The sequence below is a fragment of the Cricetulus griseus genome, chromosome 3, assembly GCF_003668045.3.
Source record: "Cricetulus griseus strain 17A/GY chromosome 3, alternate assembly CriGri-PICRH-1.0, whole genome shotgun sequence".
NCBI lineage: Eukaryota > Metazoa > Chordata > Mammalia > Rodentia > Cricetidae > Cricetulus > Cricetulus griseus.
Window position 1 is genome coordinate 138,653,956 of NC_048596.1, and position 14,410 is coordinate 138,668,365.

Consider the following 14,410-nt stretch of genomic DNA (forward strand, 5'->3'; position numbering starts at 1 on the left):
TTTATGAATATAGATGCAAATATGCTAAACAAAATACTAGCAAACCAAATCCAGCAGCATAGAAAATGGTTTATGTAGCATAGACAAGTGGGGTTATTCCAGGAATGCAAGGTTTGTTCAATATACAAAATCCATCAATGTAATACAACATATCAATAAAGGACAAAACTACATGACAACCTTGATACAGAAGCATTTGACAAAATTCAATACTTTTTTGATTAAAAAAAAAAAACACTCAATAAAGTAGGAATAGATGGAATTTCCTCAACTTGCAGCATCTATCAAAAACCCACAGCTAACATCATACTTAATGGTGAAAGACCTAATACTTTGCCCCTAAAATCACGGAACAAGAAAAAGATGTCCACTCTTGCCACTTCTATTTAATATTATACTGGACATGCTAGCCAGGGCACTTAAGCAGGAAAATCAAATAAAAAGAAACCAGATTGGAAAGGAAGAAAAAGTATTTCTATTAACAGAAACACAATCTTGGATAAAAAAAAAAAAACAAAAACAAAATAAGCTCAGAATAGCTATAGTATATAAGGTCAATACACAAAATTAAATTCTTTCTAGATGCTAGCAATGAATAATACAAAAAAGAAAACAATTGTTTGGAATAGCATCAAGAAGAATACCTTTGAAAAACATTTAACCCACCCCCCAAAAATCAAGATGTATACACTAAAATCTATAAAACAGCATTGAAAGAAATTACAGACCTAAATAAATGGAAAGACACTCCATGTTTATGGATTAGAAAATTTAATACTGTTAAAATACCAACATACTTTAATCTGATGTATCGAATCAACACAAAAACTATCAAAATCACAGGTGCTTGTTACAAAGAAATTAACAAATCAAATTGATCCTAAAATCCATGTGTAATGCAAGGGACCCAGAATAGGTAAAATGATCTTGAAGTAGAACAAAGTTGGTGGACTCAAACATCCTAAATTCAAAACTTACTACATAGCTACAAGTAAGACAATGTGGTACTGGCTTAAGAACAGGACAATGGATAAAAGTTGAGGAGTACATTTTTACAGTCACTTATATGGGGTGGGGTGAGGATTTGTTTTGTTTTTCACAAGGATGCCAATCCCACTCATAAAGAAATGATTATCAGTCTATGTAACAATTAGTTATTTGTTCTACTAGATAGTCACATATTAAAGAATGAAACTGGATCCCTACAATGCACCACATGCAAAAATGGATCAAGGACCTAAATTTAAGAACTAAAACCGTAAGATGCTTACAAGACGCAAGAGAAATTAAAATTTAACTTGTACACAAAGTGTTCATAGTTGTAGTATTCATAATATGCAAAAAGCAGAAACAACACAAGTATCCACAACCAAACAGACAAGCAAAAAAATACATTATATCAATACAATGACAATATTCAGTCACGAAAGAAACAGTACCGATACATGCTACAACAAAGATGTACTTTGAACTCATTACTTTGGGGATGGGGGGTGGGGAACAGACACAAAAGGCCACATATTATATGACTCCATTAACATGAAATGTCCAAAATAGGCAAATTCATAGGCATATGTAGATGAGTAGTTGCCAGGGGCTGGGGGTTAAGAACAGGCAGTCACACCTAATGAGTACAGAAAACTTTTTACAGTGATGAAAATGCTCTGGAATTATATATAATGACAACTTCACAACTCTGTGAATATACTATAACCACAAATTTTACACTTTTTAAAGGGATGAATTTTATATTATGTGAATTGTATCTCAAACAAATATGAGGGAAAGCACATCTCTCCTATTTAAAAGTGGATGAGATAAGGTCAACTCTTCCAAAATAGATCTTTATTACAGGCATTTCCAATCTCTTGATGTTTTTCTTTTAGTTAACAAGCAAATTCTGGGAGAATTCCCCTCAGGGTGTCTTCCAAGATGTTATCTAACATCTGTATTTCATTAAAACCACACAACTAGAGATAAGGTAGGATTGGGTATGATCTAAGTCAAGGCAATGGCAGGCCCAAACTAAACTCTGAAGTCCTTTGAGTGAAAGATGCAATCTCAACCACTCTACTATTTTCCATACACCTTCCACATCATTTTCTATGTATTTCTGGGGAATGAAAAATAATTAGGATAATGATCCTAGGTACCATGCATGTCAGCCTAAGAATCTTAATTTGATGGTTGAATTTTTTTTTTTTTTTTTTTTTTTGGCAAAGAGAATATGACAATTATTAGGTGGTCATGTAGGCCCACCATAGCACTAGTCATCCTTTTTCCTGGCTATATGACTTTAAGTAAGGTGTATAAACTCTCAAGTTACAGTGACTGACCTGTTTTGTGCAAATGAAGGACTACATGCACAGGTACTTGACAGTCACTGAAAGTTTCCTTCAGAATTTACAGGAATCTTTGACTTACAAAGTATAAGAAATGTTAAATATGACTCACATACATTTACAGAGAACAGCATCTAGAGGATTCCTCTGTGAAAATGAGGGACTAGTAATAGCAGAATGATCCAAGGTGTGCCAGCTGCCATCTTTACCGGGATAAAGGAAAGTGTGTTTGTGGTATAAAGAAGGTAGAATGTAGAGAGTCACAAAAAAAAAAAAAAAAAAAAAAAAAGAAAGGAAGGAAGAAAGAAAAAGTCTTCCTTTCAAAGATCTAGTCTTTTCCAACTCTCTGACTTCCTTTTCCAGTTGGCTAATATGATACACACACACACACACACACACACACACACACACACACACACACACACACACACACACACACACACACACACACACACGAGAGAGAGACAGAAAGATCTATGGTTTGATAGAATAAGAGGAGAAAAGATGAGAGAAGCAGCAAGTGAAAGTTGCTATTATTATCATATTTTACTCTGGTGGCCCTGGGAAGGGTAGAAAGGATAAAGATAGTCTTAAGCAACTAAAGGGAAGAACATCACAAAATGTAGCCTCAGAAAAACACTTCTCTCTCCAGGAGGTTATGTGGATTCTTGAGAAAAAAACTCCTTACATCAGTTTAAGTTTCAGTACAGCCACCTCACAGAAATAGGGAGTGATGCTGCCCAATTATAAGCATGTGCCACATGTTAATATGAACAAGTTCTCTGAAGCCTCATTTATAGGTTTCTTTTGATAATATATCTTCCTATACAGGGATGTATCTCCAAATAAAGCTAAGGTAATTGTAACTGGATTTGATCACACAATTAACTATAGACCACAATATATACAATCAGACACTCAATTCATTTGCTGCAGCTGCCAAGTCTCCAGAAAATTTTTGCTGCAGGCTGTGCTTTTTTTAAGCTTTAAGTTTGAAATGTTCTACAACACTAAAAGGTATACTTTTACTCATAAGATACTGTTCCTTGACATTCTAAGAAAGCAATAATGGAAAGGCAGCCATAATAACGTGGTAACATGCTGAGAAAAACTGATTATGAAGCAAATAAGAGTTTATTTTTTTCTTCTTAAAACTTTTTAGGGTATTTTTCCACTTTCTATTAAATATATTGATGTTACTTCTGTCTGATAATCTATATTATCACTTAAACTTTCACACAGATATAGTATCACAGCTACTTCAATACTGTAGCAACAATAAAACTTGAGAACTGAAGAACACAAATTTCTTCACAAATTTATTGTATAAAGTATATCCACTTAATTTGTCTTCTTATCACTTTCAAAATACATAAGAAGCTCAGTGGATGAAGAGGCCCTTTAAGATGACTATAGTCACATTTATGGGTCCTATAATCAAGGTAGCATACATACCACAACAGTGTTCTAAAGGCTATCCCAGGGGGAAAAAAAAAAAAAAAAAAAAACCACATTACCTTATCACAGTATAGAAAGCACTGTGTTCTTTTTCTCCCATTAAGGTATAGTTTTCTTTTTTTAAGCCACTGCTTTATTTAGCATTACAGTAAATAATAGTTCTGTTTTGATTACTACAAGAATGAAAAATGATTTGAAAAAAGCATTTCCAATGATTTGAAAGCTACATTTTCCCCTGCCAATTTTAAAATATAAGGTTGATTTGCACTAATTGTTAAAAGAATCAAATCACAAGCTCAACAAATTAGCTGTAGCTTGTAGTAAAATGATATACCAGTATGTCTCTCCTTAGTTAAAAATACATAATTCTTTTATTTTCTTATGCAACAAAAGAAATTAACATCACAGACATAGAAGACTAGGAATGGGAAACTACATTAAATATCCAGTAATTTAAGCCTACTTGTACTTTTCTACAGCACATGAATATTTAACACTTTTTGATGTAAAATTTAATTTGGGGGATATACAATGTAATTCTCAGGAGTAATAGTTCCATTCATTTGCAGGCCTGCTTACTGTGTGACTAAGTAACACAAGGCACAGTAGCCATCCTTTCTGTTATGCTGCAACACTGATCGAGTGCCTTGAAAAATAGCTGATTAAATAAGATGATGGCAACAGAAGGGGAGACTTTGGATTGTCTATTTAAAATCTAGGTAATAATAAAGATTCATTTTAAGAGCACTTTTACATGCTTGTTTATACAACAAACTTTGTAATTTTGTTGCAATAGGCTTGACTAACCTATCATTTGGCCAAATGCACTTTCCCCAGTAAACTTAAAACAACAAAAACAAAAACAACAACAACAAAAAATCCCTGTCCTTTCATATACTAAGAGGATTGGCTACTGAAACAGTTCATTGCAAGACACATGAAGACAACATACTGTGGCATGAGTTGTTTTAATTTGCTGTGCTGTTACTAAAGTTCTGAGGGCTGTGGTTCAAACATTCCAAGTTCTCCCTTCCATCTTTATTGATTCTCAAAATTTTGTACAGAAAACTCTTTGGGGGCTAGAACAGCAGTACTTGCACCATACTGTTTCTAAGACTTCAAGTTTCAAAAGCAAACTGATAGGGAAAAAAAGGAAAAAAAGAAAAAAGGTCCTGATTTGAGCTAGATTCAGGGACAAAAAAAGAAAAAAAAAAGAAAAGAAAAAAAAAAGCAAGAAAAAAGCACATACTTGAAGATTACATGGTCTACAAATGGTGGCAATGTTTTCCTTGCGAGAGTAGTTTTGTTGGTATATATATTTTAAATACTCAAAAAGGCTCAACCTCAAGCAGTAATAAACACAAGCAAAAGTGATTTAACCCTTAAAATAAATATTCAGAAAAACCTCTCTGTACATACAAGTGAAAGAATATGTAACACTTTCACGCAAAAAAATAATTATAATAATAATAAAGGATTTGTTCATATATGTAGCTGAAATCTGCTGTTCAGCCCACAATGTCCCCAATGAAGAAGGGAGGCACAGACATAGATGACTACTGTGGTTCACTATCTTACAGCCTTTTTGTACTGGGACACTATCACCACCAAATTATCCCTCTTACTATATTTATTATGTTTTTTTAAATGTTTTTCTTTTTTTTTTCTTTTTCTTTTTGTTTTTGCTTCTTTACAGCATGCCAAATCCTTTGGCGTATGTGATGGCCTTCAACAATCTCTCTTTAAGTTTTTCTTTGCTTGAATATTCCGGTAGTAAAAGGACATTAAAGCAAGTATGAGATGTAGGTAACCTAAATAGAGAGAAAAACAGGAAAATCATAAGTTGTAAGAAATATGCTCAGTGTGAAATACTCCTATTAGATGCTTATCTAGTTAAAATGGTTTATAATGAGAAACTACAGATTAGATAAATCATAAACAGTGTGCTGTTTAGCTACAAAGATCAGTTGGTCTTTAGCCTATAAAATAATGCTAACATGATGAAGGTGATAGTGATGACAGTAATATTTTGCATTTACTGAGTTTCTACTCTATGTTAGCTATTGCTTTAGATACTTACCTTTGTAGTTCATTTACATCTTCACACAACAAACATACCAAGATTACTAAACCCACTTAAAAGCTGAAGTCACTAAACAACTTAAAGTACAAAAACTATTCAAAACTATCATTAAAGATTTCAGAGTCTGCTCCTTTTCTTTTTTTTTCCCTTTCCCTTTCTTTCTTCTTCTTTTTTTTTTCCCAAGACTGAATAGAAATACAATTGGTGGGGCTGGACAGATGGCTCAGAGTTCAAGAGCATACGCTGCTCTTCCACAGGTCCTGAGTTCAATTCCCAGCAACCACATGGTGGCTCACCACAATCTGTAATGAGAGCTGGTGCCCTCTTCTGACTTTCATACATCCATGCAGGCAGGATACTATATACATAATAAACAAATAAATCTTGAAACACAATTGGCAAAATGACAGTGAAAATGATTGAATGGCAAATATAAATTAATTAAAATTAGATCCATAATGTATTATCAACTAATATAGACTAGACAGTAATGAAAATATATCTGTAGATGTATACCAAAGTCAACATACTTCTATGGATATGTCATCCAGCCCCACTATAAAAGAGAAAAGTATTTAATGGGGAAAGGATACAATCATATGTCAAAATTATGTAACTCAGGATTCTAGAATAAACTTTAAAAAACAGATAATCCTGAAAATTTCAGTGTAAGCATTCTAAATACACTATTCTATAAAACAGCTTTCTTAATAAACTTTATTGGGATGATAAATCATACCAATTTGACAAACTGTACTCATGTACCTCCCAATTACTTTTTAAGTATGTCAATTTTACAATTGAATAATAAAGGTAAAATATCCCTTTCACTAATGTTTTGTTGACTTGGATATTTCTATATAATATCATAAGTGAGCACAGAGGCTAAATGTCTCTGATCACATGTGTGCAGCATGAAGTTTAAAGGTTTACAGTGGAGATGGAGTTGCACTTCAATATTTACCTTTCTGAGTCTGGGCCATTTTTGGCTATAATCATCTTCAATTTTCCCAGTCCTCCAACAGGTGCTCTGTCTGTGCCAGTTGTAAACTGCAAGAAGAGTCTTTTCTGTTCATCTGTAAACGAATGAACAGTTTCCCAGAACTCCCTAATAAGAAAAGATACAATACTGGTTTTAATTTGACATTATTACAAACACAAGTTCATGGTACTTACAACATCATTAAGGACAGTTAGTTACAGTTAGTATTAGCAAGATGGTAACAGATTTAAATTATAAGAAAAACATGAATTGATAGAAGTTAAAAAAAAACCTCACTTAATAACAGAAATACAAATGTACTTTTCATGTAGTTTTTCTGAGAGAAAAAGTTATATTGATATGTATCCCACATGCAGTATTTACAATTTATAATATCTGGCTGACTAAAACCTATGAATTAAATTTAACAATGTAATAATCTTTATGTTACACTAATTTCAAAAAACAACACAGAAGCTCCATACTGAGCAATTTTGGTTTTCTTCAATTAATTACCTATCTATAAAATGGATACAGCACTAACTGCTAAGAAAATTAAGATTTTAGAAGAAATTCAAAAGTATTTTTAATTGGCAACAGAGTGTATTTTATGTTTTAAATTTCTTTCCACAATAATCTTAGAAGAGGACTAGATAGATTACTCATTGGGTAACAGCACTTGCCATGAAATTTGTCAACTCCTTAATAATATATATTCTGTCATCTCCACTAGTTCCATGACATGTACACCAATGCACACACAAACATACACACAATTAAATGTAACAAAAAAATTTTAATCTCACAAGAGACATTCTGCTTTCCAAGTCTTTAAATGAGATTTTATTCTTTGACATTCTGGTATACTATATTCTTATTATCCAAATGTTGGCATTTCTATTGCTGCAAACCATTATTCTGATAATAATCACATTACTTCCAAAATTTCAATATCTGAAAGCTTTATCAGATTTCTTAACTTTCTCCAATCTCTTGACTTGGTTCTTATAAAACTAATATGAAACCAGAGAAAATGATAACTGTACACACAACCAATAGGAAGCTGGACAAGGAATTCATGCAAGAATCCCCCAGTCAGAAGGAAAAGCTCAGACTACCATTTGTAGACTTCATTTTTGTGATTTTGCAGGAGAAAAGTAGACTGTAACCCCAAGACCTCTGCCAGGACACAAAATCTACACAGCTAAGTTGGAGAAGGGAAAATCAGGTCTTCTTTGGAGATGTGTCCCTGGATAGGCTGACCAGGCTCCAATGAATGGGTTCACATGCATGCATATTTGAGTCATTCTAGGTCTGGACTCAGGGCCTACTTTTTAAAAATAGGGCCTAAGTTAGGGAGGGGGTATGGGGAGTAAGGTGAATCTGATAAGAGTTTCAAAAAGGTATAAGGGGTAAACTGATCAAAATACACTGCATACATATATGAAATTTTCAAAGAATGAATTATTTTAAAATTTGAAAGCTATAATGCAAGGTGGGTGGTTAAAATAAAAGACTTTTCCCTCTGTAGGACAGCTCTGATACTTGACCTAATCAGTCATCTAAGTAGGCATGCCTACAGCAATCACTGCAGGTCATGGAGAAAGCAGATAAATCAGTGTGACAGTGATCAGATCTGGCTATGCTATTTAAAAGCCATTTTTGCAGTTGCTTGATGGCGCACACCTTTAATCCCAGCACTCGGGAGGCAGAGGCAGGTGGATCTCTGTGAGTTCGAGACCAGCCTGGTCTACAACAGCTAGTTCCAGGACAGCCTCCAAAGCCACAGAGAAATCCTGTCTCGGGAAAAAACAAAAACAAAAACAAAAACAAAAACAAAAAAACCCTCAGAGGTCCAGAAATTCTACTCAATGAAAACAATGCTGAAAAGGATTTCCTTTTCCTGTAGTACCCTACAATAAAATCTTTAACAAAAGAAAAAAAGCGTATTTAGAAAGCTTAGGAGAAGGTATCAAATAGATCATATCCTATTCACATCTCCACAATCTATTTAGATCAAATAAAAAAGAAAAAAGTACAATGAAAATAGGACATCAAGTAATAAATCCCAAAAGACAAAAAAAAAAAAAAAACAAACAAACAAAAAAAAAACCCACAACATAAACAGAGTTAAGGACCATAAAAGGACAAAAGGGGGGGGGGGTTGAAGGGGGAGACAGGCATAGGAGGCTGTGAAAAAAAAGGGTAGTGAAGTTTTTTAAAAGGGATAGATAGATATGCCTGCTAAAAGGGGCTCTAACTAAAAGAAGATGTAGTTGAAAACCTAGAAGGCACTAAATCACAAAAAGCAGAACCAAACATTAATGGAACATTGTACATTGGTAAAAGGAATACCTTTCAACAGCAAAACCTCTTAAAGTAACTGTACTATGTATTATGCTTTGCTGCCCCAAGACATTTATTAACAGCAGGTCCAGAAAAAACAAAAATAGAAAGTAAATGAGAAATGAGAAAAAAATGTAATTTTAGGTCCAATTAGAAATATGAAGAGTTCTGCAAAGAAGAAACAAAGCTTTCTCGAATAGGAAAGTACATAAAAAAGACTAAATCATAAACAATAGAAAGTCTAACATGAAAAGTTCAGCCACAAAGAATGCCATGGATTAGAAATAAAGAAATGAATAAATTCAAACAGAAATAAAAATACTTGAAAATTCTGAAGCACTATGCACAGGAACTCTGGAAATAATTGATAATTGATGAATGAAGTGGGCAAAGGAGGAAAAAGAAATCATTTCTATTTAACAACCATCCACCATTTATAGCTGACAATAGTCTAGAAACAAAAAATCAAGATGGGGGCAGGTGAGGAGGGGGAAGTAGGGAAAGAGAGGAGATAAAATAATCAAAACTAAAGAAACGCATACCAAGGTAGAATAATGGGAAAACTATTAAATACCTTGGTAAAACCCTAATAAATAAAGATAAATGGCAATGTAGAGGAAATACTGTAAATGTATCTATTGTAAAGACCAATGCCTCTAATGTGTAAGAAAATGCAAGAGGAAAGAAAATACAAAAGCTATTTCTATAATTCAGAATTTATGGGGTGGGGGCAAAATGATGGCAAATTCTAGGCCAGCCTGAGCTTCAAAGCAAGATCTTGTCAAAACAAACAAAAAGGAAAAAGATCAATAACAGAACAGTAATATTAAAAATACAATTAGTTAACAGTGTTTGAGGAGATTAAAAACCTACATTGCATCGCACCAATACTATGTGACAGCAGCAGGCAAGGAAACTTGTTCCAGAAGTAACCTCTACATTAATAAGGAATTACTTTTGAAATATACTTAAAAGATTCTAGGTTTGACCTTGACAAGTCCTGCCATCAATAACATTCAATAGTAAATCATATTCCTAAATGTGATTCTCTAATAATTTCTTATAACAATGTTTTATTCCAGGGTAGAGGATAGTAATGTTCAAGATAAACCAGATTTCAAAGTTTAATGGAGGCCATGCAACATGACTATCATTCACAGTCCTAAAGTACATATACTATATTTTAAAATACCCATGAGTTCATAATATTCGGAAAAAAAATAATTACATTATTTCTTCATCCTCTCAAACTGAAACACATTTGACTTTGCCTTTTCAACGGACATGTTTCTTAAGGCAATAAAACAGTACTTGGCGATTAAAAAAAAAAGATAGGAAAGTAGGAGAATGACATATGTAGAATGATCAGATAAAAATAAATTTTTTCCTTAAATCAACATTTTTTAATCTTGGGTGAAATAATAGATCAAGTAAAGTAAAGACAGAAAAAAATACACATACAAGGCAAAGGACTATCAATTATAGCTATTTGCTTTTGCTCTGCAATCTCTGTCAACAGAACTAATTTAGATAGAAAAATTAGAGACCCACATTAATGTTTTTTTGTTTTGTTTTGTTTTGTTTTTTTATCTTACTCTATTGCAATTAAGGAAGAAAAGAAAATGAGGAGGAGTTTAAGGGCAGTGAATCAGTAAGTAATGCTGCTATGGTTCCTTCCCCGACTCCCTTTAGTGATGAATTGTGAACTGGATGGGTATAAAAACATCCTAAGCTTTGTAAGTCCAAACCACAAAGAGCAAATATGAATATTTCACAAAAGAAATATTTTCTGCTCATAACAAGAGAATCAAAGTCAAAAAGGTATCACCATAAAGGTGACAGGGAGGTTTAAAGGTAAATTTGCTGAAATGGAGAAATAAAAACAGAAAGACTTAAAGAAAATGAGGAGGAATGAACATGCAGAAATGAACAGGATGTTATCCTATTAAAAAAAAAAAAAGGGGGAAGGTGAATTAGTAAAGAGCTGAGCAAATTAAGAACACAAGGACTGAACCAGCATCAGAGGAAGGAGATGATTCACTGCTTCTAACAGTGGTACCTGTCAAATCATACATCTAGAAAACAACATTTTGAAGACCTAGAGACAGAATTAAGAAAAGAACTGAAGAACTGGGGCAACAAAGACAGGAAAGTTGAAAGGTGCAAGCTGAAGAAGAAACATGATATTTAAAGTGAAATGTACTTTTGAAGAGACCAAGAGAAAAATTGTAGAGGAGGAGGAAAAGAACAAAGGTACACACACCCATACACACACTTATGTAAAAAACATAGTCCTGAAAACTCAAGTTTTGAAAACAAAAAAGCAAAGGCAAAAGGAAAGAAAGAGAGAAAGAAAGGAAGGAAGGAAGGAAGGAAGGAAGGAAGGAAGGAAGGAAGGAAGGAAGGAAAAAGAGAAGAGACTAAAAGTAGACTAGAGGAAGAAAACAAAAACTCATCTGTTGAAGCAAGAAGAAACATGCTATGGGTTGACTCTACAGGGATATTTAAAACAATTTTGTATACGAAGACAACTGGAAATTAATTTTTAAGAAAATTAAAGCAAAAAATAGAAAAGTGGTAACAGAGGAGCAACAGGAATACAAGCTAAGAATAGAAAACCAAACAAACAGAAAAATGGAGAACTAAGACAAGAAATGGGAAAAGATGAAGAAAATGAAACCTTTGGACTGAGCAGAGACTATGAAGAATTAATCAATTTAAAAGGCAATGTTTTTATTCACACTAAAACCCCTAAAAAGCCACTTTGAAAAGAATTAATAGCTCTGAAAAATAAATGCAGAAAAGAACAAGCAAGAAGAACTGCAATTGACCTTGAAAGAGATGTAGAAAAGTTTCATAAGGCAAATGGATCCAAAACTTGCAGAGAAGTGAGGCTCTATTTACTCATAAGGTGAGCATGAAAAACGTAGTTGAACAAATATAGCACAAAGAAGAATTGAAGAACAAGAGTTATTACTGACACTGTTTGAACTAAAAGAAACTAAAGTAGTACCACAAAAGAAAGATGAGAAGGAAAAAGGGAAGTAGCATTAGGACTGACTTCACTAGCAAACCAAATCAGGAACTGGAAAAACAAAAACACAAACAAACAAAAACACATCTATTATGAAAGTGCACCACTTAGATATAAAGTAACAGGAGAGCCATAGCCAGAAATTCCAAGGTGATTTGAGAGAGAATTATTGTGGGATGTAGAATATGACCAATAGATTGAAAGGAGAAGTTAGTATTATCTACCAGAAGAAGGATGGAAGTGTGTAAACTAAACAAAAATAAATGTTGTGTAGCTAGTTAGTACCTCTATTTTTATTGTAGAAAGTAAGAACTAGCTGACACTAGGGTGGGAGGAAATCAGTTTTCTCTTTTTTAGCACTCAACAGATGGGCTTCCTTCCTTTCTCCTTGGTACTTAATTTCTCTTAAGTTTCTTACTACATACACCTTTTCTGTCAGGGAGCAAAAAAGAAACAAAAAGAAAGGATCAGAGGTACCACTATATTAACTTCTTACTTCCTTTAATTCTTCAACTAAAGAATAAACATTCTTTTAAAAATGAAGATGAAATTTATCACTATGTTGTACAGAAAGCAGTAAGTATTTGATAAGGGTGGAAAATTTACTCATTCAGAACTTAAAGCACAGACTGTGGATTTCCCATGGTTATATCAATATATATATATATATATATATATATATATATAATTTTGAATGAAAGAATTTGAGTGTTTACATCAGAAATTAACCTAACATGACTGGAACCTACAGATTTGAGTGACCCATTTTTTCTACTAATGTATGTAATTTTGACTGTTTTGCTTTTCTGAAGAAGATATTATTCTTTTCATGGGAAAGGAGCCTGGATGACAACAACAAATCAAAAATGACTTTTAAGAAAAACTGCCACACAAAGCTTGTAGTTTTAAAATGGGCATAGCATATAATATTCAAAAATGTACAGTGCGTTCCTGATGAACATGTTACAAGAAAACTATTTGTATTTCATGTGGGAGCAAAGATTTTCAACTAATTGAAGGTCAAGATCTAAGAGAATTAGATATAGGAAAACGAAATACAACTTTTAATTAAAATTCTAGAAGTAGACCTGGAGAGGTTGTTCAGTGGTTAAGAGCACCAGGTGCTGTTGCAGAGGACCCAGGTTGGATTTACAATACGTACAATGAGGGCTTATAACCATCTTCAATTCTAGTGCCAGGGCATTGGACTTTCTCCTCTAGCTTCAGCAGATACTGCACAAACATGTTGCATGGACACATGTAAGCAAGCCACAAAAATTAAAAAAGAAAATTTATCTTCAAACACAGGTCTATAAATAATTAACTATTGTGTTCTATGATTGAGTTATATTTTAATTTACTGAAAGATAATTTTGTTTTACAATGTAAGTCCATAAAGTTACTTTTTTAAAAGAAAATGAAAAGCAAAACTAAGGATCAAAATAAAACATCACACATTTTTATTAAATAGTATATGCATGAGAACTTTGTCCATTTAGAAGATATCAACAAGAGATGAAAACTATAAAGATATGAAAACCAAAACAATAAACACTGTAAACTAAAACTAAAATTTTGAATTAAGAGTCTATGAAAGAACAATTAGTTCAGAATTGCAGAATTTAGAAAACCTTAACAGAAAGAAGGCTTTAAAAGACAAAAGCTAAGGTATAATTGCAAATAAATTTTAAGAATTATGCCACTATAAAGAAACTAAAACTAAATTCAAAAATATACATTAAAGGTAAACATAAAAATTTGCAATCTTTTAAAAACCTAAAATAGATTAAAAATCTGAAGGATCATAAAACAAAAAAGTTGCACCATGCTAGACATTATTTTTGTTCAAATACAGTGTTACTAAGCACTAAAGAGCATTTCTGCTATGACTAGTTATATCCCTGAAGTGCTCTCCTATCTTTTGACCATTAGACACCCTTAAGTTAAGCCTAAAATAAACACATGGGTTGAGGTACTGCTAGGGACACCATCAACAAGGAACCCTCAACAAGATACATAAAGTATATATTCCCTAGTATTCAAATAGCTAGGAAATGTTCTTCCTTTAAAGACAAGATGTATATATTGCTAAACTGAGTAAAGACCTTGCAAGCAGTATCAGAAGGGACTAGGCAGAGCCTGAGTAGAATGAGATAAAAGAAAGG

The 14,410-nt window shown here is 33.0% G+C and overlaps 1 protein-coding gene across 8 annotated transcripts in view; it reads right to left on the reverse strand.

The window, feature by feature from the left end:
* Positions 1-51: 51 nt before the first annotated feature.
* The window catches only part of Ube3a (ubiquitin protein ligase E3A), an 86,109-nt gene continuing 71,750 nt past the window's right edge, over positions 52-14,410 (reverse strand). For 7 of the 8 annotated variants that reach the window (XM_027404724.2, XM_035442479.1, XM_027404726.2 and 4 more), the window contains 2 exons: positions 6,848-6,991; positions 52-5,611 (listed from right to left, as the gene is read on the reverse strand). In XM_027404724.2, coding sequence (XP_027260525.1) covers positions 5,491-5,611; positions 6,848-6,991 — 265 coding nt within the window. In that variant the 3' untranslated portion in view covers positions 52-5,490. Of the gene's footprint in view, positions 5,612-6,847; positions 6,992-14,410 lie in introns of those variants that run through there. The other variant, XM_027404728.2, reaches the window with a different exon arrangement.